Source organism: Heptranchias perlo, chromosome 14, assembly GCF_035084215.1.
Source record: "Heptranchias perlo isolate sHepPer1 chromosome 14, sHepPer1.hap1, whole genome shotgun sequence".
NCBI lineage: Eukaryota > Metazoa > Chordata > Chondrichthyes > Hexanchiformes > Hexanchidae > Heptranchias > Heptranchias perlo.
The window spans coordinates 8,401,999-8,427,905 of NC_090338.1; the positions used below are offsets into that span (position 1 = coordinate 8,401,999).

General features: G+C 41.0%; 2 protein-coding genes across 2 annotated transcripts; both read left to right on the forward strand.

The window, feature by feature from the left end:
• The first annotated feature begins 10,712 nt into the window (after positions 1-10,712).
• On the forward strand, positions 10,713-13,610 carry LOC137332052 (protocadherin-10-like). Its single transcript, XM_067995777.1, has one exon. It carries the CDS (start codon positions 10,713-10,715, stop codon positions 13,104-13,106), a length of 2,394 nt encoding a protein of 797 aa, XP_067851878.1. The 3' UTR covers positions 13,107-13,610.
• A 6,292-nt stretch (positions 13,611-19,902) lies between these two features.
• Positions 19,903-22,847, forward strand: LOC137332053 (protocadherin-10-like). Its single transcript, XM_067995779.1, has one exon. It carries the CDS (start codon positions 19,929-19,931, stop codon positions 22,317-22,319), a length of 2,391 nt encoding a protein of 796 aa, XP_067851880.1. The 5' UTR covers positions 19,903-19,928; the 3' UTR covers positions 22,320-22,847.
• Positions 22,848-25,907: the final 3,060 nt, after the last annotated feature.

Sequence of the window (25,907 nt, forward strand, 5' to 3'; positions counted from 1 at the left end):
GCTCCAATATTTGCTGTTACCTCATGGGATGCTTTTTCGGATCAGAATGGGGAAGTCTCCTATTCTGTTTTGGACAATCAGAAACACGAGGGACCTACGGCTGCTTACGTCACTATTAACTCCAAAAATGGATACATTTTTACGCTGCGCTCCTTTGACTATGAGCAATTGAAACATTTCCAGATCAAAGTTTATGCTCAGCATGCTGGACCGCCCCCACTGAGCAGCATTGCCATCGTGAATGTTATAATCTTGGACCAAAATGAAAATGCTCCGATTATTTTTTCACCTTTAACATGGAACAGTTCAGCATCAGCGGAGACTGTGCCCCAGTCCGCATATCCAGAATATTTGGTCACAAAGGTAATCGCCACTGATGCTAATTCTCATCAGAACGCACGACTTTTTTTTATCGGATGTTGGAGGCCATTGTTCCCAATCTGCTTACTGTGGTTCTTCTCTCTGGAGAAATCAGAGCAACTCAAAATGTAAGGAGCCAAGGTATCATCACAGAAACTGGACCTATGTGTGAAGGACAATGGAGAGCCGAGCCTTTTCAGTACCACCGCAATCTTATTTTCATTCTTGTCCAACGTTAGTTAAAAGTCTTCTGAACGAACTGATGAATCCAGATTTTCTGAATATTTTTCGCATCTAATCGTTATTTAATCATCATTTTAGGATCAACTTCCTTTTGTTTCTCATAACGATTACTTTTCTAGTCACCCACAATTATAAACAAGACAGATACATTGCTGAAGACAACAACGCTACAGTTTGTTATTACAGACGGAGCAATTCGAATGATCACTGTTATCGGAGCCTGCCCCAAACAAACATTTAAATTACAGTGGTCCTGGTCAGACTGAAGGTTCTCGTTATACCTTGTGTTTCACAGAATCATAGAATTGTTACAGCACACAAGGAGTCCACTCGTCCCATCGAGTCCGTGCAGGCTATGCAAGAGCAATGCAGCTACCCCGCCCTTTCCCCTTAGCCCAGCAATTTTTTCCCTTCAAGTACTTATCCAATTTCCCTTTGAAAGCTACGATTGAATCTGCCACCACCACATCAGGTAGTGCATTCCAGATCATAACCGCTCGCTGTGTAAAAAAAGATTTTCCTCATGTTGGTTCTTATGACAATAACTGTTTCATGACCCATCCGCCAATGGGAACAGTTTCTCTCTGTCTACTCTATCTAGGTCCTTCTTGAGTTTGAATACTTCTATCAAATCTCCTCTCAACCTTCTCCAGTCTATCCACGTAACTGAAGTCCTTCATCCCTGGAACCATTCTTGTAAATCTCTTCTGCACCCTCTCTAAGGCCTTCACATCCTTCCGAAAGTGCAGAGCCCAGAATTGGACGCAATACTCCACGGGACAGTGTTCTATAAAGGTTCATCATAACTTCGTTACTTTTGTACTCTATGCCTCTATTTATAAAGCCCCGGATCCCGTATGCTTTTTTAACCGCTTTCTCAACCTACCCTGCTACTTTCAACGATTTGTGCACATATACGCCCAGATCTCTCTGTTACTGCACCCCTTTTAGAATTGTACCCTTAAGGTTATATTGGCTCTTCTCGTTCTTCTTACCAAAATTTATCACTTCTCTGCGTTAAATCTCATCTGCTACGTGTCTGTCCATTCCGCCAGCCTGTCTATGTCCTCTTGAAGTCTATCACCATCCTCCTCACTGTTCACTACCCGTTATCTCCAGAATCATCCAAGAGCGATTTTCTGTTTCTAAAGCCGTGTCATCCTACCTTGCCTTTCAATGACTTGGGTATCCGTGACACCAACTCAAGAAAATGATTTGCAAGCAATTTCTTTGCTGGGAGTAGCACTTTGGTGAAGAGCTATCTGTTATACATTGACTTACAAGATACGTTCTTTGAATATGGCTAAATCCTGAAATTGGTAGTATAATGCTTGATAGGCCAAATTCTTTACTCCTGTTCCTATGATCCTACATGTCAATGATGCTTTTATGACAGCCTTGAATGGTACACACTGTATTAAGTTAGCATGAAACCTGGCTTTTACTTGTTTCAATTTCTGTGTTGATGAAGTACACATCAATGTGTTCCTCTCCCATTTCCCGCACGTCTGCTATGATGGTTTATCGCACGTGCGTTAAACTGGTTACTATCACAGAGGCATGATTTTAGGGCTTAATGTTTATTCATGAATGACTTTCATTGTGACATTTCATAGAACCAAATCCTTTCTTTCAGATGTCACATTGAAATAAAATCTTTGGTTTTATCAGTGCAAACACTGAGAAAGTTGACGCGTTCCAGTAAATAACCCCGTCTGTAAATGTTATATATTTTCCGAAAATACATTATATAGCAATTATGTTGAATATGTAAAAGATAAATAATTACTGAGCTTTGCTCCAGCTTTCATTTAAAACACAGTTTTACCGGAAAAAAATCCATTTATTTTGTATTAAGTTGGGTGCCCGGGGCGCGCAATATCTTTGTATTAGTATTTGCAGTGTCTGCTATTTCTGCAAGTGCTGCTGTGACAGTATTCTCCAAATCGAAAAGTGTCACACTTCCCTGGTACAACCCTTGTCGCGCACTGTAGCTGCCATTTTATAGTGAAAGCCTTAACCTGTGACTTCCTACAAATTGCTCAACATGTTTTCTAAATATTTATTAACCTGCCATTCCGCCCCAGTAACTAACGTTTCTAACGGTCTAACTAAGGATTTAGGACAAATAAATAAAATCATTACAATTACATATTTTACAACTATTTGATTCAAGTTGTCAACTGAATTGTCTTTTTATGACCGCATTAAAGTTTTTACTTGAAGGCCGTATCTCGCCTAAAAGCCTGTGTCTAGACTTGATAATTTTTGCATGTAGTTGTGTATCTGTGAGCTGAATTTGGACTGTGCAATCTGATTATGTGTAATTTGACTAATTTCTGAGGATGCATTAGTACCATTCGGTCCTGCATACTGAAGAATATCCTAGCAGTTTCCACTCAAAGGTTTTTCATTTTTTTATCGTGTGCGTGCGAGGTGTGTGTGAGAGAGATAGACACAGAGTTCATACCCAGGAAGCAATCGCAAAACACCAACTTCAGTGTGTACAGAGGCCATTAGAATGTTATAAAGCAATACTGCTAGGGTTGGGATTTACCCCCTGCATACCCAACCGTTCCTTCCTTCACGGCTGACAAATACCATGAAACCACCACAGAGGAAAACTATACTTTTAACCCATAGTTGTGCCAAGCGCCACGCTCACTTTCCACAGTTCTAACAACCCCCAGATTTCCCTCCACAGCGATGCTATATCAAGGATAATCATGCTGCTAAACTCCAGCAGTCCCACACTGCAGCACTGTCAAATCATCAGTACTCTCACCTGAGTTCTGCCGAACACCAGGATCATTGCAAAACCCAGCACCGTTCGAAGAGCTACAAACGTCCAGGATTTCTCCCATTGACTCCAATTGCAACGAAACCACATTCTCCCTCTCTAGTCGTTAATTAAATGATATGTACCTGCAATTGGTGCAACTTACATGCTATGTTCCAGTGCGTTATCAGTTTTAAAATGGTAAGGAATAAAAGTTAAATACACAGGTAGAGATGTGTACATATATTTAGCTCGTTTACAGTCTTCGCTGAAGAATTGGCAGTGTTCTGAAATAAAATCCCCGTAAAAATTCCAGAGTGAATTTTTAGAAATGGAATTTGGCTTACGTAGTTGGAACAAATTAGCGGCCCTAATGCTATCCCTTGTATAACATAAACACAGCAGTTGGTGAGCATCTCCAAGTATATAATAGTAATGTACATGTATGTCACACACTCCATCTGCCACACCATATCATGACTGCAGTTGCACAGCCGTGCCCTACATAAAGCCTCAGGAGCTCCAGCAGTTACCGATCGCCATACCCATACCTACAATATGACCAGTTCAACCTGAGGGAAATTCGCTTTTTCCTGACTTTCCCTGGTTGGGCAAATGCCACGAGTAAATTAAAACAACTGGTCAAACAAGTAATATTGAAAGTGGGTCTTCTGCAGACTCACACTGGGCTGTGATTGACCATTTGCACTGCAGCTTTACAGATAGGTTGACAAGACCACCAAAGTAATAGTGTAAAGGCGCCCTTAATCGCAAACAGCTTTTAGAAACCTTTTGATGTTCACTGTTCTTATTCGTCTGACGAAGGAGATAATCTCCGAAAGCTTGTGATTTTAAAATAAATTTGTTGGACTATAACCTGGTGTTGTAAGATTCCTTACACTTATTCGTCAGCACAGCTTACTGATATAAATACCACTACACCAAGCTTTGATTTTCAACAATTGTATCTGTGACTGCATTCTAAATACAAGTGTAATTACTCGCGCTTATCTCCCCAATATTATACTTTGCATTTCCATGACCAATGCAAAGGCTTACAGATCCCAATTCACGTGCACAACATACGCATCCAGTTATTCAAAGTCAAAAAGACCTTAATAATAATCACTTTGATCACAACCCAAGTGCCTTTGTTATCATGTCAGTGTTATCAAATAACGGTTCACCTCTGTACGTGACGTTTCAATTTATTGAAAGACAAAGTTACCCAAGTTGATGGTGGTTATGGAGCTTTCGTGTGACGTTCAGTGGGCCATTCAATATCATCAAAAGGCTCTCAAATGCGAACGAGATTGTACCGATATCACGGACTTACCCTCGAGGTGGTTCTCAAGGCTGATATGCAGATGGTAAACAGTGAAGCACTATTTCTGATGGAATGTATCAGAAATCTAAAATTGCAGCATTATCATTCTTCTCAATCTATTTCACTGAATCTTGCAAATCATCTGTCGTGGTGGTGGTGGTGTTGGGGGGTGGTTGGTGGTGGGCTAGGGATTTTGCCGAAGCGTCCCAGAGATGCCATCAAGGCCATCATTTACAAGTGTAGTAATGTAATTCAGTATTAAAATGGCATCTCGCTGTTACCCATATGCAGGAATGTTCTCATCCATGCATCCTTTCAATTGCTAATAGTGCACATTGTAAAGACGTCTGCGAGTGCCCAGCCGATTTCCAACACATCGCAGTGAGACAAAATAATTGTATTACAAATGCTAATTAGAGCGTGAACCCGTGCATACAATACACCAATTTTATAAAAGTCTTTGATGCGTTAGCCGTTCTTGTTTGCAGCGGTTCTCAGCAAAGCCAGGTGATCAGTAATGCATACTATCATTCAACATCTGGACGTTTCTATGTCAACAAAACTGACATTTCTGAACTACTGAGAAATCAACGTTAGCAATATCACAGAGAAGGCTGGCATTGACACTCAACAAATTTAAAAATACGATCAACATTTCGGAAGTACAGTTGAGAATGCATCAAAGCGATGTTCACCAAAGAAATGCATCAAAGAATGCATGTTCACCAAAGAATGCATCAAAGCGATGTTCACCAAAGAATGCATCAAAGCGATGTTCACCAAAGAATGCATCAAAGCGATGTTCACCAAAGAATGCATCAAAGCGATGTTCACCAAAGAAAAGAATCATCGACACAGATACCACCATCACACGAGATGACACCACCCACCAGGTGCATGGTTCATACTCCTGTGACTCAGCCAACGTTGTCTACCTCATACGTTGCAGGAAAGGATGCCCCAGAGCATGGTACATTGGCGAGACCATGCAGACGCTGCGACAACGGATGAACGGACACCGCGCAACAATCGCCAAACAGGAGGGTTCCCTCCCAGTCGGGGAACACTTCAGCAGTCATGGACATTCATCCACCGACCTTCGGGTAAGCGTACTCCAAGGCGGCCTTCGAGACACACGACAACGCAAAATCGTCGAGCAGAAATTGATAGCCAAGTTCCGCACCCATGAGGACGGCCTCAACCGGGATCTTGGGTTCATGTCACGCTACACGTTACCCCACCAGCGAACAAATGTTATCTGTTTTTAATATAATGGGTCATTTGCTGGCTCTCTCTGCCTTCCGGATGTTTCTGCCTCTCTCTGTGTTTTTTTTTCTCTGTTTTTTTTTCCCTGTTTGTTTTTTTATTGAATGTGTATTCGGAGGTTCTGCAGGTAACACCTCTCTGTCTGAACACGGTGATTGCCTTGGCAACGGGCAGTTGCAGGGGCAGTCTGTAAACACCATTTATTATTGTTCAATATGTATAAATGCGTAGGCTTCAAGGAGATCTTGAAACATTTGCCTGAGGAAGGAGAAAATCTCCGAAAGCTTGTGAATTTAAAATAAAATTGCTGGACTATAACTTGGTGTTGTAAAATTGTTTACAATCACCAAAGAAATAGTTGGGACTGATAAGTCACGTCATTCAGATGCTGGACCAGGCTTTCCAGTGAACGTTCTACGGTGAGGTTAACATGGTAAACATGCATATGGAGGGTAGAAGCTGTAAACAGTAACCCTGAAAAACAATCTGAACACCTGTCATTGTGCCCAATGTCGACGAGGCCATGGCAATCGATACCTCGTGATGCTGTGTCGCTATGTTTGCTCTTGTTACTCACTCAACAAATACACGTCTGTTAGAACTTATCGTAAAATGGGAACACTGCAAACCACATAGCAGCTGCAGAAACCATCGGACTCCAGCTGAACCATTCTACGCTGTGACCAGTACCAGAAAACTTGTAATTCCTGTAATGAGCTCAAATTTCACCAGCGGACGCACACGAGCACCTAAAAACGATCCGCCGAACCATTCACCTCGAACAGGAGGAGAAACCGTATCATTCATTGCATAATAATGTGATGGGCAGCTCAATGTAGATTAAAGCGTTTAATTCATTATTGGATATTTGAAATGTTAACGAAAATGGACGTCTTTTGTCGGATGCAGCTATTATCCTGCGTTTAAACGCAAAGATTTCGACTTGAGCAATACATATCCTGGGTTAGAAATACAATATATGTTTTAAATAAATATCATAGAACTGTTGAAATGAAATGAAGACTTGAAAAAAAACAGAACTAGCCGGAAACAGTAACGTATTTTTTGACCAAAGCGCAGATGTTCACTATAGGTAAGATGGGACTCGAATATAACACGTCTTTGCTGAATGCATATAATTTAAAATGATATATGCATAATGCGTATTGCAATATTGAGCATCCAGAATAATGCATAATATCAAATCAATTTTTAATTTACTTTGAACAATCATTTAAATGATAAAGAACGTCACACCAAAATGATGCGAGTGTGGTAGTGTAAAGTTAACGCTGAAGATGAAAATTGGCACAACACCGTCCAGTTCTGTTTTTGGGATGTTATAATCTTCTGATTGTTTCAAAAAACTCCATTAGTTGTACCAAAGTATCCTCTCCACCTTTAACTTGCAGTGAAACTGAATTACGAAGACGCGTTTGTAAAGGGAAAAGCGGAGCTTGCCAGACCAAAGTTATACTGCGGCATGCCTACGTATCTGTGTTGCATTTCGTGTGGATCCGCAGCGGACATTCCCCAGCATTCACGAAGTTTTTTCAAATAATTCTTATTATTCACACATCGCCTGATGCAATTATCGCTTCAGATGTAATAAAATATGAATCCAGAAGCGGTACATAGAATTACATAGAATATACAGCACAGAAACAGGCCATTCGGCCCATTGGGTCGGTCCTGGTATTTGTGCTCCACACGAGCCTCCTTTCGCTCTACTTCATTTAACCCCATCAGTAAACCCTTCTATTCCCTTTTCCCTCATGTGTTTATCTAGCTTCCCTTTAAAGGCATCTATGCTAGTCGCTACAACTACTCCTTGTGGTAGCAAGTTCCACATTCTAACCACTCTCTGGTAAATGAGTTTATCTTGAATTCCCGATTGGATTTATTGGTGACTATCTGATATTTATGGCCCCTAGATTTGGACTCCACTGCAAGTGGGAACATCTACTCTACCTCTAGCCTATCATGTTATTTCATAATATTAAAGGCCTCCATCAGGTCACCAGAGAAAAGAGCCCCAGCCTGTTCAATCTTTCCTGATAGGTATAACCTCTCATCCTAGCATCCAACCTGGCATCATCTTAGTAAATCTTTTTTTGCGCATTCTCCCGTGTCCGCTATATCCTCTTTATAAAATGGGGATAAGTACTGTTACAATACTCCAAGTATGGTCTAACCAACGTTCTATCCAAGTTTAACATAACTTCTCTGCTTTTCAATTCTACCCCGCTATAAATGAACCCTAGTAATTGGTTTGCTTTTTTATGTCCTTGTTATCCATCGCTACTTTTAGTGACCTGTGTGCCTGTACCCCCAGATCCCCCTGCTCCTCTACCCCATTTAGACTCTTATTATCCAAGCAATATGTGAACCCTTATTCTTCCCACCGAAATGTAATACCTCACACTTACCTACATTAAAATTCATTTGCCAATTACACGCCCATTCTTCAAGTTTACGATGCTTACTGTGGAGGTTTCCTAGTTAAATAAACTCAGGAACAACTTATTATTCGGGGCTTTTTTTGTTCTTTGCATCTTGGTTGCGAGTCCATACAATTAAGAAAAATAATGCTGTAAAACTCTAGTTTTTGCAATGGCTGAGAACTACAAAGATTCTCAGCCTGTTCATGTATTTGTAGGGGTAGAGTACAAGCTCAGCAAAATAGCTTGATATAGACCCGGATTTACAAGCTACTACTGTCAAGTTGCATACAGGACTTCATCAGTTCGAATTCATTTTTTAAGATCTTGTGCTCTGTTTTACTTATATCTCACATTATTGTTTTGTTCAATATATCGCCAGTGCATTTTTGTTGGCGTATGTTTTGCAACGCGTGCGTGCGTGTTGCATGCATGACATGAAGGGATTTATGACGAATGGGTTTAACACTAAGAACTCAAGGGACATTTTCTCCCTCGTTCATGTCAATACGAAATATACTCGAAGTATCTTCAAAAGCACATTTATGATGTTTCAAACATTCATTTAACAATGAAAAAATATAAAACTTGAACACTTAAGATTGACAAAGGACAATATTTTCGAGACAATGTTGAAATGTTGATGTGGTTTTGCAACCGTGAATAGATGGCTAATTTTCTCCGCTGCAAACTTAAACTCTAGGCAAAGCTGAAGGGTTCAAATGTTGTCACTACCCGAGAATGCAGTCATAGGCAGAAGACATACAAAACAGATCATGAACTTTTAAAATTAAAGCGACCAGGCACATTAATTGGAATCCACTAACATAATTCTGCTCGACATGCATCTATTTATTCTTATTATTGGAGGACACAGCAAAGACAGTGGAACAATCTGTGCTGCAGTTTACTCCACTATGACTCTATACTTCTGAATGAATCAACAAACTTTCTCGTCCCTATAGCTCAGAATCAGATTTTTGTCTCAACAATACACACATTTCTTGCCACACTTTCAGTCACAAAATCTTATCACTCAGGGAAAGAGAGGGCAACGAGGACACCTACAGCAGTCAACTGGACTGATATGGGTTGAAATGTAAGTAACAAATGACACTATTTTATCGAATTGGTGGTAATTTAGCGACGGTTTCGTTGGGTCTTGGAAATAACGAAAATGCATTTGGAGCCAAAACAGCTTCTTGGCTCTACGTTTTGAACTCAATCGCTCCGACAAGATGTAGGATCGGACTATTATGATCTTTTCAATCTGAACATGAACGAACCAACAAACTTGCTAAAGACGCACGATGTCTGAATTTTATGGAGAATGCGATGCTAATCTATTATTATCTGATTGGGATGAATATTAAACTGCCAATGGAATAAGCATACTCTCTAGTTATGTGACGTTTTCATCGACTGAAAACATTCCTCTGTTTTTTTAAATTTTACATTTAGTGCACTTGTTCAGAGTGCAAAATACAATCACAGTTTGCTAATATATAATTTCGTGCAAAAGTAATTGTGAAGAAAGTGAACATATGCACAAACGGAATTAAAATAGCGAAACTATTCGGCTAACTCCTTACTATAGATTTCATCAGGTAAACCATCATTAAAGAAAGAAAGGAAAGAACTGTCATTTAAAGAGCGCCTTTCACGATCTCAGGACGCCCCAAAAACATTTACAGCCAATGAAGCACTTTCGCAGTATAGTCGCTGTTGTAATATAAGAAATGTGACATTTAGTTAAAATAAATCGGTGGATGACAATATGGCGATGAAACATTGGCAACCATTGGTGACGTGCAAGATGTAACGGCGAGGAACCTCAAGATTTCGGGTGGGTGTACCGCATTTAAAAATAAGATTCAGAAATAAAATACAATTACTATGCATGCTTGTGTGGATATTTTTAATTGTGCACTCGTAAATATGACTTTCGTTATATTGTAAATAATTTCGAAACAGTCTAGCTTTAAGAATAGTTGCTGCAGTTATTGGTTGAGGCTCTTCGTGTCGCTGTCTACCAATAAGGAGCCGAGACGCTGCGAGAGATCGACCCCTCCTCTGGCAGGGAAACACAGAACAGAATCGAAGAGGCAGACGGTGCCTGCATTTCTGTTGTGCGCGGCCGTGTTCAGAAAACCTTTTCGGGTTGAGACTTTGCATTTCTCGATTCAATATTATCATATAAATATGTACTCGATTAATAGTTGTGGCATAAAATACAAGGTAATATAATCGATTGGTGAACGTTTCAATATTTTGCAACACAATCCTGCCCAGAACAATGGCGAATGTACTGAGGAGCGGGGCGTATTTCATTTTCCTGCTCTGTGTGTCGGACCTGGTTTCGGGACAAATTCGCTACTCGGTTCACGAGGAGCTGGAGCATGGGGCCTTTGTTGGGAACATCGCTGAGGATTTAAGCATAAATATTTGGGAATTATCGACTCGCAATTTTCGGCTGGTCTCCGATGAAAGGATGCAATACATGGAGGTAAATGTGAAAAATGGAATTTTATTTGTTAATGAAAGAATCGACAGAGAACAGATTTGTAGACAAAGCTCTTCCTGTTCACTTTCTTTTAAAATAGCGCTCGATAACCCCTTGGAAATCCATCCCGTTGCAGTGGAGATACTAGATATAAATGATAATTCACCAGACTTTCCGAAGAGTGAATTTTCCTTGCAGATCAGTGAGTTAATTGCGCCAGGGGCGCGCTTCCCTCTCGAGAGCGCGCATGATCCGGACATGGGTACAAACACAGTCAACACTTACCAGATCAGTGCAAACGAGCACTTCGGCATTAAAGTGCAGACAAGAAGGGATGGGAGTAAAAATGCCGAGCTGTTATTACAGAAGCCATTGGACCGTGAACAACAGTCAACCTTTACTCTTGTACTGACGGCCATCGACGGTGGGGTTCCCCACAGATCTAGCACAGCTCGGATTATCATTACTGTAGTGGACGCGAATGATAACGCACCCTTATTCGATCAAGAAATCTACAGGGCGACTGTCGTAGAACACGTCGCCAAAGGTACGTTAGTGATAAAAGTTAACGCTGCTGATTTGGATGAAGGTACGAACGCTGAACTAACATATTCTTTTACCAATCACGTTTCACAAAGGATTCGCGAGTTGTTCAAATTGGACGCGGTAACTGGAGAGATCAGAGTTCAAGGAGTACTGGATTTTGAAGAATCAAGTATTTATGAACTTGACGTACAAGCTGTGGACAAAGCTCCACCTGGATTGGCAGGACACGCCAACGTTGTGGTCGATGTAATTGATACCAATGATAATGCCCCCGAATTAGACGTGACCGTGTTATCCAGCGCGGTGCGGGAAGATGCTCCTCCGGGGACTGTGATAGCTGTGATCAGTGTAACGGATCTAGATTCTGGTGAATATGGACAAGTTCAATGTGAGGTTGCAGCGAATATTCCGTTTAAGCTTGAAAAATCTTTGAGAAACAATTATAAGCTGGTTACCAATGATATTCTGGATCGTGAAACGGCCCCACTGTACAACATTTCCATTTCAGCGTGGGACGGAGGGTCTCCTCCTCTATCAACAAGTAAAACCATCTCGGTTTCGGTAACTGATACGAATGACAATGCGCCGATGTTTACGCAATCCTCATATAATGTGTATCTAATGGAGAACAATTCTCCAGGTACTTCTATATTTGCTGTTACTGCTTTGGACGCTGATTCGGATCAGAATGGGGAAGTCTCCTATTCTACTTTGAACAATCTGCAACTCGAGGAACCTACGTCTGCTTACGTCACTATTAACTCGAAAAATGGAAACATTTACGCACTGCGCTCCTTTGATTATGAGCAACTGAAACAATTCCAGATCAAAGTTTATGCTCAGGATGCTGGATCTGCACCACTGAGCAGCACGGCCATCGTGAATGTTATTATCTTGGACCAAAATGACAATGCTCCGATCATTGTTTCACCTTTAACGTGGAACAGTTCAGCATCAGTGGAGATTGATCTCCAGTCCGCATATCCAGGATACTTGGTCACTAAGGTAATCGCTACTGATGCCGATTCTGGTCAGAACGCACGACTTTCTTATCAGCTTTTGGATGCCATTGATCCCAGTCTGTTTACTGTGGGTCTTTTCTCTGGAGAAATCCGAGCAACTCGAAGTATTAGGGACCAAGATATCATCACTGAAAGATTGGTCCTCTGTGTGAAGGACAGCGGACAGCCGAGCCTCTCCAGCACGGCAAGAATCTCCTTTTCAGTCTTGTCTAATGTTACTGAAAAGTCTTCTGGACGAACTGATAAACCCAGACATTCGGAATATTTTTCACATCTAAATCGTTATTTAATCATCATTTTAGGATCAACTTCCTTTGTCTTTCTTACGACAATCATTTTTCTGGTCAACCTGAAGTGTAAACAAGACAGAAATATTACTGAAGTGTACAGCTCTACAGTTTGTTGTTCCGGACAGAGGAAAACGAACGATCGCTCTTATCGGACACCTGCCCCAAACGAACATTTAAATTATTGTGGACCTGGTCAGATTGAAGATTATCGTTATACCGTGTGTTTATCTCCAGAATCATCCAAGAGCGACTTTCTGTTTCTACAGCCCCGTCATCCTACCTTGCCTTTCTATGACTTGGGTGTCCGGGACACCAACGCAAGAAAATAATTTACACTGAATTTCTATGCTGGGAATGGCACTTTGGTGAAAGCGTTTCTGTAATTCGTTAAATTGGAGGATACGTTCTATTATATGGCTAAATCCTCTCATTGGTAGTAGAATGCCTCATAGGCCAAATTAATTGCTCCTGTTTCTATGATTCAACAACAGTCATGCTATATATACCTGACGCGTTTATGACAGTTCTGAGTAGTGCATACTGTATTAACGTTAGCATGAAACTTAGCTTTTATTTGTTTCAATTTCTGTTTTGCTGAAGTTCATATCAATGTGTTCCTCTCTCATTCCTCTCACCACTGCTATGGTGGTAGTTTATCGCATGTATATTAAACTGGTTAGTGGCATGATTTTAGGGCTGGATGCATATTCACTAGAGACTATAGTCATGACGTTTCATAGAGCTAAATCATTTCTTTCAGATGTCACACTGAATTAAAATCTTTGGTTTTATCCGTGCATGCAGTAAGAATCAACGCTTTCCAGTAAATAACCTCGTCTGAAAATGTTACATATTTTCCAAAAATAAATTGTGTAACAATTACATTGAATATGTACAATATATGAAGGCACAATTCTAAAAGGGATACAGAATCAGAAAGATCTGGGGGTATATGTGCACAAATCGTTGAAAGTGGCAGGGCGTGTTGAGAAAGCGGTTTTAAAAAACATACGGGATATTGGCTTTATAAATAGAGGCATAGAGTACAAAAGCAAGGAAGTCATGATGTACCTTTGTAAAACACTGTTTCGACCACAACTGGAGTATTGTGTCCAGTTCTGGGCACTGCCCTTTAGGAAAGTTGTGAAGGTCTTAGAGAAGGTGCAGAAAGGTTTACTAGAATGATTCCAGGGATGGGGACTTAGTTACTTGGATAGACTGGAGTGGCTGGGGCTCTTCTCCCTGGAATAGAGAAGGTTTAGAGGAGATTTGATAGAGGTATTTAAAATCATGAAGGGTCTAGACAGAATAGATAGAGATAAACTGTTCCCATTGGCGTATGGGTCAAGGACCAGTGGACATAGATTTAAAGTGACTGGCAAAAGAGCCAAAGGTAACATGAAGAAAAACATTTTTACGCAGGGAGTGGTTAGGATCTGGAATGCACTGGGGTGAGGGGGGGGGGGTGGTGAAGGCAGAATCAATCGTGGCTTTCAAAAATGAACTGGATAAGTACTTGAAAGGCAAAAAATGCAGAGCTACGGAGATAGGGTGAGGGAGAGGGACTAGCTGGATTGCTTTTGCATAGAGCCAGCAGGCACTCGATGGGCCGAATGGCCTCCTTCATGCTGTAACCTTTCAATGAAACAATGATTCTATGTAAAAGATAAATAATTCCCGACCTTTCCTCCAGACTTCATATAAAACAGATTTGTTGGGGAAATAATCTGTTTATTTTAAGTTAGGTGCCCGGGCGTGCAAAATCTTACTGTAATATTTGCAGTGTTTGCTATTTCTGCAGGTAGTGCTATGATAATATTTCCCCACGGGAAAAGTGTCCTACTTCCTCTTTACAACCTGTTTTTTGCACTGTAGATTGAAGATTATCGTTATACCGTGTGTTTATCTCCAGAATCATCCAAGAGCGACTTTCTGTTTCTACAGCCCCGTCATCCTACCTTGCCTTTCTATGACTTGGGTGTCCGGGACACCAACGCAAGAAAATAATTTACACTGAATTTCTATGCTGGGAATGGCACTTTGGTGAAAGCGTTTCTGTAATTCGTTAAATTGGAGGATACGTTCTATTATATGGCTAAATCCTCTCATTGGTAGTAGAATGCCTCATAGGCCAAATTAATTGCTCCTGTTTCTATGATTCAACAACATTCATGCTATATATACCTGACGCGTTTATGACAGTTCTGAGTAGTGCATACTGTATTAACGTTAGCATGAAACTTAGCTTTTATTTGTTTCAATTTCTGTTTTGCTGAAGTTCATATCAATGTGTTCCTCTCTCATTCCTCTCACCACTGCTATGGTGGTAGTTTATCGCATGTATATTAAACTGGTTAGTGGCATGATTTTAGGGCTGGATGCATATTCACTAGAGACTATAGTCATGACGTTTCATAGAGCTAAATCATTTCTTTCAGATGTCACACTGAATTAAAATCTTTGGTTTTATCCGTGCATGCAGTAAGAATCAACGCTTTCCAGTAAATAACCTCGTCTGAAAATGTTACATATTTTCCAAAAATAAATTGTGTAACAATTACATTGAATATGTACAATATATGAAGGCACAATTCTAAAAGGGATACAGAATCAGAAAGATCTGGGGGTATATGTGCACAAATCGTTGAAAGTGGCAGGGCGTGTTGAGAAAGCGGTTTTAAAAAACATACGGGATATTGGCTTTATAAATAGAGGCATAGAGTACAAAAGCAAGGAAGTCATGATGTACCTTTATAAAACACTGTTTCGACCACAACTGGAGTATTGTGTCCAGTTCTGGGCACTGCCCTTTAGGAAAGTTGTGAAGGTCTTAGAGAAGGTGCAGAAAGGTTTACTAGAATGATTCCAGGGATGGGGACTTAGTTACTTGGATAGACTGGAGTGGCTGGGGCTCTTCTCCCTGGAATAGAGAAGGTTTAGAGGAGATTTGATAGAGGTATTTAAAATCATGAAGGGTCTAGACAGAATAGATAGAGATAAACTGTTCCCATTGGCGTATGGGTCAAGGACCAGTGGACATAGATTTAAAGTGACTGGCAAAAGAGCCAAAGGTAACATGAAGAAAAACATTTTTACGCAGGGAGTGGTTAGGATCTGGAATGCACTGGGGTGAGGGGGGGGGGTGGTGAAGGCAGAATCAATCGTGGCTTTCAAAAATGAACTGGATAAGTACTTGAAAGGCAAAAAATGCAGAGCTACGGAGATAGGGTGAGGGAGAGGGACTAGCTGGATTGCTTTTGCATAGAGCCGGCAGGCACTCGATGGGCCGAATGGCCTCCTTCATGCTGTAACCTTTCAATGAAACAATGATTCTATGTAAAAGATAAATAATTCCCGACCTTTCCTCCAGACTTCATATAAAACAGATTTGTTGGGGAAATAATCTGTTTATTTTAAGTTAGGTGCCCGGGCGTGCAAAATCTTACTGTAATATTTGCAGTGTTTGCTATTTCTGCAGGTAGTGCTATGATAATATTTCCCCACGGGAAAAGTGTCCTACTTCCTCTTTACAACCTGTTTTTTGCACTGTAGCTGCTATTTTAAGTGAAAGCGATAATCTGAGGTTTCTTACAAATTGCTCAATTTGTTTTCTAAACATTTTAACCTATTATTTTTTCCCTAGTAACTAACATTTCTAATGGTCTAAATAAGGATTTAGACCAAATAAAATCACAAAAATTACATATTTTGCAATCACGTGATTCAAGGTGTCAACGGAATTTTTTTTATAACCTCGTTAAAGTTTTTACTTGAAGGCAATACCTCGTCTAGAAGCCTGGATCTAGACTTGATATTTTTGCACGTGGATGTGACTCTGTGTGATGAATTTGGATTATGCAGACTAATTTCTGGGGATGCATCTTTACCGTTCAGCCATGAATACTGATGGATCCTAACAGTTTCCACTCAAAAGTTTTTTATTTTTATATTGAATTGTTAAATAAAAAAACAAGACGCTGTATGTATGTGTGGGACAGTGAGGTCGACACAAAGATACAAGTCCAGGAAGCAATAACGAAACACCAAATTCGGTATGTACAGTGGTCCATTAGAATATTATAAAGAAATACTGCAAGACTTGGGATTTACCCCCTGCATACCCTACTGTTTCCTCCCTCAGTGCTGATAAATCCCATGAAACCACCACTGAGGAAAACCTCACGTCCAGCCCACAGTTATGCCAAGCGTCACGCTCATTTTCCATAGTTCTAACAAACCCCAGGTTGCCTTCCACAGCGATGCTATATCAAGAACGACCATGCTGTAAGCTCCGGACGTCCCACAGCAGTACTGTCAAATCAGTACTCTCACCTGAGTTCTGCCAAACACCAAGACTACTTCCAAAACCTAGGGCACCGCTGGTAGAGCTACAAAAGTCCAGGACTTCTCCCATTGCCTCCAAGTGCAACTTAACCACATTCCCCTTCTCCCGTCGTTACATTAAGGCTATCTACTTGCAATTGGTGTATCTTACATATCATGTTCCTGTGTATTATCAGCTTTAAAATGGTCAGGGTATATTATATATATCTATATATCTATATATGTATATATATATATCGTTTAAAGTTTTCACTGAATAATAGCAAGAGTTCTGAAAATAAATCCACTGAAATAGTAAAAATTTCACAATGCATGTTTAGAAATAGAATTTGGCTTACTTAGTTGGAACAAATTAACAGCTTTGATGTTATCGCCTACATGACATAAAGATTCCTATTGGTGAGCATCTCCAAGGATATATAATTGTGTACATGAATGTCACAACTCCATCTGCCACACATATCATGACTGCAGTTGCACAATCGTGGCCCTAGATAGAGCTTTAGGACTTCCAATAGTTATGGATTTTCATACCCATGCCTAAAATATGACCAATTCACTTTGAGGGAAAGTCGCTCTGTCCTGCCTTTCGGTGGGCAAAGCAATTGGAGATCCACTGGTAAATTATAACAACTGGTCAAACAAATAATATTGAAAGCGGCTCTTCCGCAGACCCACACTGCGCCCTGATTCCTTATTCGCACGGCAACTTTACAGATAGCTGGACAAGTACAGTAAAATAATAGTGTAAAGGCACCGTTAATCGCAAACATCTTTTAGAAACTTCTTGTTGTTCACCATTGTTATTCACCAGCACTGTGTACTGATATAAATAGCGCTACATCAAGCTTTGATTTTCAGCACTTGCATCTGTGACTCCGTTCTAAATACAAGTGTACTTACATGCTCTTATCAACGCAGCATTATACTTTGCGTTTCCATGATCAGCTCAAAGACTTACAGATCCTAGTTCACGTGCACAACATACGCATCCAATTACTCAACGTCAACAATAATCACTTTGATCACAACCCAAATGCCTGTGTTATCATGTCAGTGTTATCAAATAAAGGTGTACCTCTGTACGCGAACTGTCAATATATTGAAATTCAAAGTTACCAGTATTGATGGTGGTCACAGAGCTTCCGTGTGACGTTCAATCGAATATCAACAAAGGGCTCTCAAATGAATACCATCTTGTACGATTAGCACGGGCTGTTTACTTACCAAGGCCGATATGCAGATAAAAAATAGTAAAGCTTTGGTTCTGATGGAATCTATCAGAGATCTAAATTTGCAGCAGCATTAAACTTCTCAATCGATTTCACTGGCTTTTGCAGATCATCTGGGGTGGGGGTGGGGGGTTGGTGTTGGGGGGTTGGAGGTGGTGGGGATGTTTGCTGAAGCATCCCAGAGATGCATCAAGGCCATCACTTACAAGTAGAAAAATATAATTCAGTACTAAAATGACACCTCGATGTTATCCATGTGCAGGGACGCTCTCATCCACGCACCCTTTAAGTTGCTAATAGTGAACGATTAAAGGCCCCTTTGAGTGCACTGCGGGTCTCCAACACATCTCAGTAGGGGAGGATAAATGTATTATGAATGCTAATTCGAAGATGCACACAATACATCAATTTTATAAAAGCCTTTTATGTTTTAGCCGTTGTGGTGTGTAGTGGTTCTTAGCAAAGTCAGATGAACAAATATGTATACCAACATCATTCAACTGCTGGACGTTACTATATCAACAAAACTGACGTATCTGAACTACTGGGAAACCAGCTCTATCACTATCACAAAGAAGGCTGGTATTGACACTCAACAAATGAAAGGACACGATCAACTTCTCGGAAGTACTGTTGAGATTGTAAGCCTTGCATCAAAGTGATGCTTACCAAAAAATAGCAAGGACTGGTAGGTCACGCCATCCAGATGTTGGACTAGGCTTTCAAGTAAAACATCTACTGTGAAGTTAAAATGGTAAACATGCATATGGCGGTTAAGAGCAGTAATCCGTAACCCTAAAAATCAAACCGAACGTCTATCAATGTGACTAATGCTGACAGGGAGGACCTAGCAATGGGTAGCTTCTGGATTAGCAAATAATGGTCTGTTGAATTCATCGTAAAATGAGAAAATTGCAAACCCCACAACAGCTACAGGAATCTTCCGTCGCCAACCAGACCATTCTACGCTGTGACTAGTACCAGAAAGCTTGTGGTCTCTGCAGTGGGCGTATATTTCACCAGCGGACGGTCATTACCACCTAAACATGAGAAACTTCATTAGATGAAACACCGGCGACCATTGCTGACGTGTGAGAGGAAGTTGCCAGGAACCTCAGGATTTCGGATGCATATACTGCATTTAAAAATAAGACTGAAAATTAAAGTAGTATTTTTATGGGTGCTTGTCTGGATATTTTTAATTGTATATTCGTAAAAAAAAAGTTCGTAAAATCAAAAATAATTTCGAAACAGCCTAGCTTTAAGAATAGTTGCTGCAGTTATTGGTTGAGGCTCTTCGTGTCGCTGTCTACCAATAAGGACCCGTGACGCTGCGAGAGATCGACCCCCTCCTCCGCCAAGGATACACAGAACAGAATCCGAGAGACAGACCGTGCCTGCGTTTATGCTATGCGGCCGTGTTCAGAAAAGCTGCCCAGATTGACTCATTGTATTTCTCGGTTCAATATTTCCCTTTAGATATATATTCCATTAATTGTTGTGCTGTAACAGACACATCATTATAAGCGTTTGGAAGATATTTCGATATTTTGCAACAAAATCAAGCCCGGAACAATGGCGAATGTACTGAGGAGCGGGCCGCCTTTCGTTTTCCTGCTCTGTGTGACGAAACTGATTTCGGGACAAATTCAGTACTCGATGCCCGAAGAACTGGAGCATGGGGCCTTTATTGGAAATATTGCAAAGGATTTAGGACTAAATGTTTGGGATTTATCGGCTCGCAAATTGAGGTTGGTCTCTGATCACAGGAAGCAATACATGGAGGTAAACCTAGAAAATGGGAATTTATTTGTTAATGATCGAATCGACAGAGAACAGATTTGTAGACAGAGCTCTACCTGTTCCCTTTCTTTTCAAATAGCTCTCGATAATCCTTTGGAAATGCATCCCGTTGCAGTGGAAATATTAGATGTAAATGACAATTCACCCAGTTTTCCGAAGAGTGAATTTTCCTTGCAGATCAGTGAGTTAATTGCGCCAGGTGCGCGCTTCCCTCTCGAGAGCGCGCGTGATCAGGACGTGGGTACAAACACAATCAGCACTTACCAGATCAGTGCAAACGAACACTTCGGTATTAAAGTGGAGACAAGAAGAGATGGAAGTAAAACTGCCGAGCTGTTGTTAGAGAAGTTCTTGGACCGTGAGCAGCAGTCGACTTTCCAGCTGGCACTGACGGCCATTGACGGTGGTGTACCCCACAGATCTAGCACAGCTCGGATTATCATTACTGTAGTGGACGCGAATGATAACGCACCTGTATTCGATCATGAAATCTACAGAGCAAGTTTAGTAGAAAACGTCGCCAAAGGTACCTTGGTGACAAAAATTAACGCTGCTGATTTGGATGAAGGTTTGAACGCTGAGCTAAAATATTCTTTCACAAGTCACGTTTCCCAAAGAATTCGCGAGTTGTTCGAATTAGACCCAGTTTCTGGAGAGATCAGAGTTGAAGGAGTACCAGATTTTGAAGAAACAAGTGTTTATGAACTTGATGTACAAGCTGTAGACAAAGCTCCACCCGGTATGGCAGGACACGCCAAAGTTGTGGTCGAAGTAATTGACACTAATGATAATGCCCCCGAGTTAGACGTAACCTTGATGTCCAGCACAGTGCGGGAAGATGCTCCTCCGGGGACTGTGATAGCTGTGATCCGTGTAACGGATCTAGATTCTGGTGAATATGGACAAGTTCACTGTCAGGTTCCAGTGAATATTCCGTTTAAGCTTGAAAATCCTTTGAGAAACAACTATAAGTTGGTTACCAATGATATTCTGGATCGTGAAACCTCCCCACTGTATAACATTTCCATTTCAGCGTGGGACGGAGGGTCTCCCCCTCTTTCAACAAGTAAATTCATCTCGGTTTTGGTAACTGATATAAATGACAATGAACCGAGGTTTAGGCAATCCTCATATAATGTGTATCTGATGGAGAACAATATTCCAGGTGCTTCCATATTTGCTGTTACCGCCATAGATCTGGATTTGGATCAGAATGGAAAAGTCTCCTATTCTATTCTGGAGAATCAGATGCAAGGAATGTTTGCGTCTGCTTACTTCGCTATTAACTCAAGAAATGGGAACATTTACGCGCTGCGTTCCTTTGACTACGAACAGCTGAAGAATTTCCAGATCAAAATTCAAGCCCAGGACGCTGGCTCTCCCCCGTTGAGCAGCACTACCTTCGTGAGTATAATTATCCTGGATCAAAATGACAATGCTCCCGTTATTGTTTCACCTTTAACATGGAATAGTTCAGCTTCAGTGGAAATTGTGCCTCAGTCATTGTATCCAGGATACTTGGTCACAAAGGTAATAGCGACTGATGCAGATTCCGGTCAGAACGCACGGCTTTCTTACCAACTGTTGGAGGCCACTGATCATAGTCTGTTTACTGTGGGACTTCTCTCTGGGGAAATCAGAGCAACGCGAAGGTTTAGCGACCAAGATATCATCACAGATAGACTGGCCCTCTGTGTGAAGGACAATGGACAGCCGAGTCTCTCCAGTACGGCCACAATCTTCTTTTCAATCTTGTCCAATGTTACTGAAAAATCTTTTGAACGAAGTGACGAACGACAGTCGGAGTATTTTTCGGATCTAAATAATTATTTAATCATCATTTTAGGATCAACTTCCTTTTGCTTTCTTGTAACTATAATTTTTCTGGTCGTCCTGAAACTTAAACAAGACAGAAATATTGCTGAAGACTACAGGTCTACAGTTTGTTGTTACAGACGGAGGAATTCGAATGTTCGCTCTTATCGGAGACGTGGGCCAAACGAACCTTTAAATTATACCGAGCCTGGGCGGACCGAAGGTTATCGTTATACGGTGCGTTTATCTCCAGAATCATCCAACAGTGAATTTTTGTTTATAAAGTCAAGTCATCCGACTTTGCCTTTCAGTGATGTGGATGTTCGGGATACCAACGCGAGAAAATAATTGAGAAAGCAAATGTTTGCTCTGAGTGACAGGTAATTCACTCTGTTGAAGAATTATTAGTTTTGCCTTTCATTAGTGGTTAAGTGTCGTGTACAGAACAAATGTTTCATATTGGTAGTAGAAGCCGAATTACGTATTCATAATAATGTGTCCGCATGCTACTCTGTTCGTCCGAAATTCCACTCTCTACTATTTTAGCGGAGACGTTGACTCATTTATTTTGAACGGCCTTAAATTTCTCCTAAAAGCGTCGAGTTAAATCCAGATCAACTGATTAAAACGTTAGTATCAGGTGGCGTGATTTCAGGACTTGAGAGACTTTCACCAAAGAGTGACAATTTATAGAACAAAAACATTATTTTCGATGTCGTGTGGTATTATAACCATCGGTTTTATGCTAGAGTGAATTAAAACGTTGGCTTTTTTTCTGTAAATTCCTCCTAATATCATCCACCAAAATATTATATTGCAAATTAATGTTGAGGAAATTGAAGTCAAGTGAATTATTCTTCTTGACTTTACTCAATATGCCGGGTTTTTGTTGAAGTCATCATTAAACAATGGATCGAAATTATGTCTAAGCATACCGAAATTGAACGTTTTTGCTTTATTCCTGCAATTATATTGTCGAGTATGTATCCTGCAGAGTGGATACACACAAAATATTCTTGTACAGACATTTGAAACAACGTTATTGAGATAGGCTGCAAATACGCGTGGCCGTGGGCAAGGAATGTCAGGTATGCAAATTATCTTCGACAACTTGTCATTTTTCTCGTCAGTTGTTGAAATAACTGACCCACATAAGAGCTCTGATACCGTTACATTGCACGATAACAACGAATACATGTGAGTGGCAAAATACAATTGGTGTGGTATAAAATGTACATTGTGAAGGATTCCAGTATTTTTTACTGGTATATCAGGGAGGCAGTCAGGTAGATATAGACTCATTGAATATGAAGTCTCAAAAACTTGCATTCATGCAATTTGGGTCCCGGCATGACTGGAACTTAATTCGCATGCTTAGTGAGTTCTTAAAGGCAGTGCTCCTCCCCATAATTAATATTTACTTCAGGGAGGTTTAAAAGACGCACCAGACCCTGTCTTGTAACAGGACACTGGAATAACCCTTCATAACGTGTTAAAACCCAAATGGTGTGAACCTGCCTCCTTCAGGGAATCTCATGTCACCTCTGCTCGGAGTTAAGTTGGTCCAAGGTTCCTCATTTATATTGCAGCTATAGCTATAACTTTGACATGAACATCAAAGTTATAGCCCAAATATACACTTAATCACAATCATCCTTCAGGAAAAAGGGCCGTTTGTTTGTCACTGATCTGCAAGTTCGACAACGAACTTTGAAATTAAAAAAGGAACTTTTAAATTGAGCGCACGGGTTCACCTTTCTTGTTTGCCAGTACAGTTAACTGATATAAATGACGATGTCTCAAGCTTACATCTTCAAAGATAACGTCAGTGACTTCATCCTAAGCAATTATATTCAAATGTTAACTGCCGCCATCTTCGCCGACGTTTATATTCCCAATATTATGCTTTGTTTCCCTTTTAACTACCAACAATGAAAATATTTACGAATACCAGTTGAAAGCCACACCATAAATGTTCAGATATTAAATATCAACATGACCGAGACAGTAATCATTTTGGGTGACGACTCTAATGGCCTTATTACTTCACGATTGTCAAATAACGGTTCACGTTTGCATGCTACCGTGCTTCAGTCCAGAGAGTTTGCAGCCAAAATGACTGCTGGTTGCACTACCGACTTCCCATCTATTTTAGACATAAGTCAATTTTCGCCCCCCCCCCCCCCCAATATCTTTCACAGGCTCCCTCAGGTGTGCTTCTCAAATCTTTCACCAGGCAGACTTTTTTGCACTTTGATAGGAGGAGGCCAGAATAAAACAGCTGCTTTATGCTTAAAACAGGGTATGCCTGTAATAACTGAAGAGCCCCAGACTGCCTATGTGGCCCATGCAGGTAAACCACTGTCCACCCCAAACTTCATTTTAGGATGATAGCTGGATGCTGCTCCTGTGTTCTGTCGCTCGTCCTGGCAATCTGCCATCTATCCCCAATAAATGGTTCACCTTGTTCCCAGTTAGGCAGTGTAACACGTAATATATTTTATGTCACCCATGAACAGGTTAAGAAACATCCTGCATGAGATGAGGCGCAGACCTGCTTTCCGAACGCCCCATGTGATTGATCACACTGGGGTGTAAATTTGTTTGTAGCGCAAAACGGGCGATAGCAAATCGGCCGCCCATTTTGCACATTACTTAATTTTCTTTTTCATTGACTACCACCCGTTTTGCACTACCGGCCACAATGAATAATAATCCCCTGCCCCAGGAAATGTTGCTTTTTAAAATTCAGCCAGTGAGGTGAGGGGTTCGTTTAGTGTCTTCTTTTCCTAGTCCTTTTACATGGTTGACCAGTTCAACCTCATCCACCTTATCTTGGTTTGTGCCATCCAGATCTCCCTGGACTGTGACACCCCTAAAATCAGTGGGCATGCTACTAGTCACTAGCCTGTCCAGTGCTCAGAGATGATATAGAAGACTCGTCACTGAAGTTGCCTTAGATCCTTGAGTTTATTCAGGTGTGGGAAGCCTTAGACCTTGTGAATCTCAGCCAGTGATTTCTGTAGCTGCCTGCACTACACAGTGAAGTTGGTCCTGTGCTGCATAATTCTGATCTCCATGCCCCTGAGCTGCATGGCTATAACCACCCCCCCACCCCCCGGTATCTACATCGTTCACTATCAAAACATCAAATGGCATGGGCGAAAAAAACTTCGACTTCCATGAACCCTGCATAACCAAAATATTCCAGCCAAACTCTAGCCACATGTACTTCTGTGGTCATCCACAGTCCCCAATTATGGGTAACTTGCTTTACTCTGTATCTAACGAGTGCTGTACCTGCTCTGGGAGTGTTTGATGGGGCAGTGTTGAGAGAGGTTTACTCTATATTAGCCCGTGTTTTATCTGTTCTGGGAGTGTTTGGTGGGTCCGTGTTAAAACATCTTAACTCTGCATCTAACCCGTGCTGTACCTGTTCTCGGAATGTGTGATGGGACAGTCTAGAGTTGGCTTTACTATGTATATAACCTCTGCTGTACCTGCTCTGGGATGTTTAATGGCACGGCTGGAGGGAACTTGTCCATGCTGTACCTGTCCTTTTAAATAATGGTAGTCTTTCAACAGATTGCCACGAACTGGTATGAATGAGCAGCTCGTGACTCACAAACCCCCTATATACATTCGATTTTCACCCTGATTGAGTGAAGGTAAGGATCAACTTATTTATACTGATGATCACCGCATCACTGACCATCTGATTACATGTGACCGCATACAAATTTCCGGTTAGCATTACAGGAATATAGGACGCCAGCAGTTGTTTGCCTTTGTTCTTTCTAATCCAACTTCATAGAATCATAGAAAATTTACTGCACAGAAGGAGGCCATTCGGCGCATCGTGTCTGCGCTGGCTGAAAATGAGCCACCCAGCCTAAACCCACTTTCCAGCACTTGATCCGTAGCCTTGTAGGTCAC

Bases quoted from the DNA above. Each gene is read 5' to 3' on its own strand.
- LOC137332053 (XM_067995779.1), top strand. From the start codon at position 19,929: ATGGCGAATGTACTGAGGAGCGGGCCGCCTTTCGTTTTCCTGCTCTGT.
- LOC137332052 (XM_067995777.1), top strand. From the start codon at position 10,713: ATGGCGAATGTACTGAGGAGCGGGGCGTATTTCATTTTCCTGCTCTGT.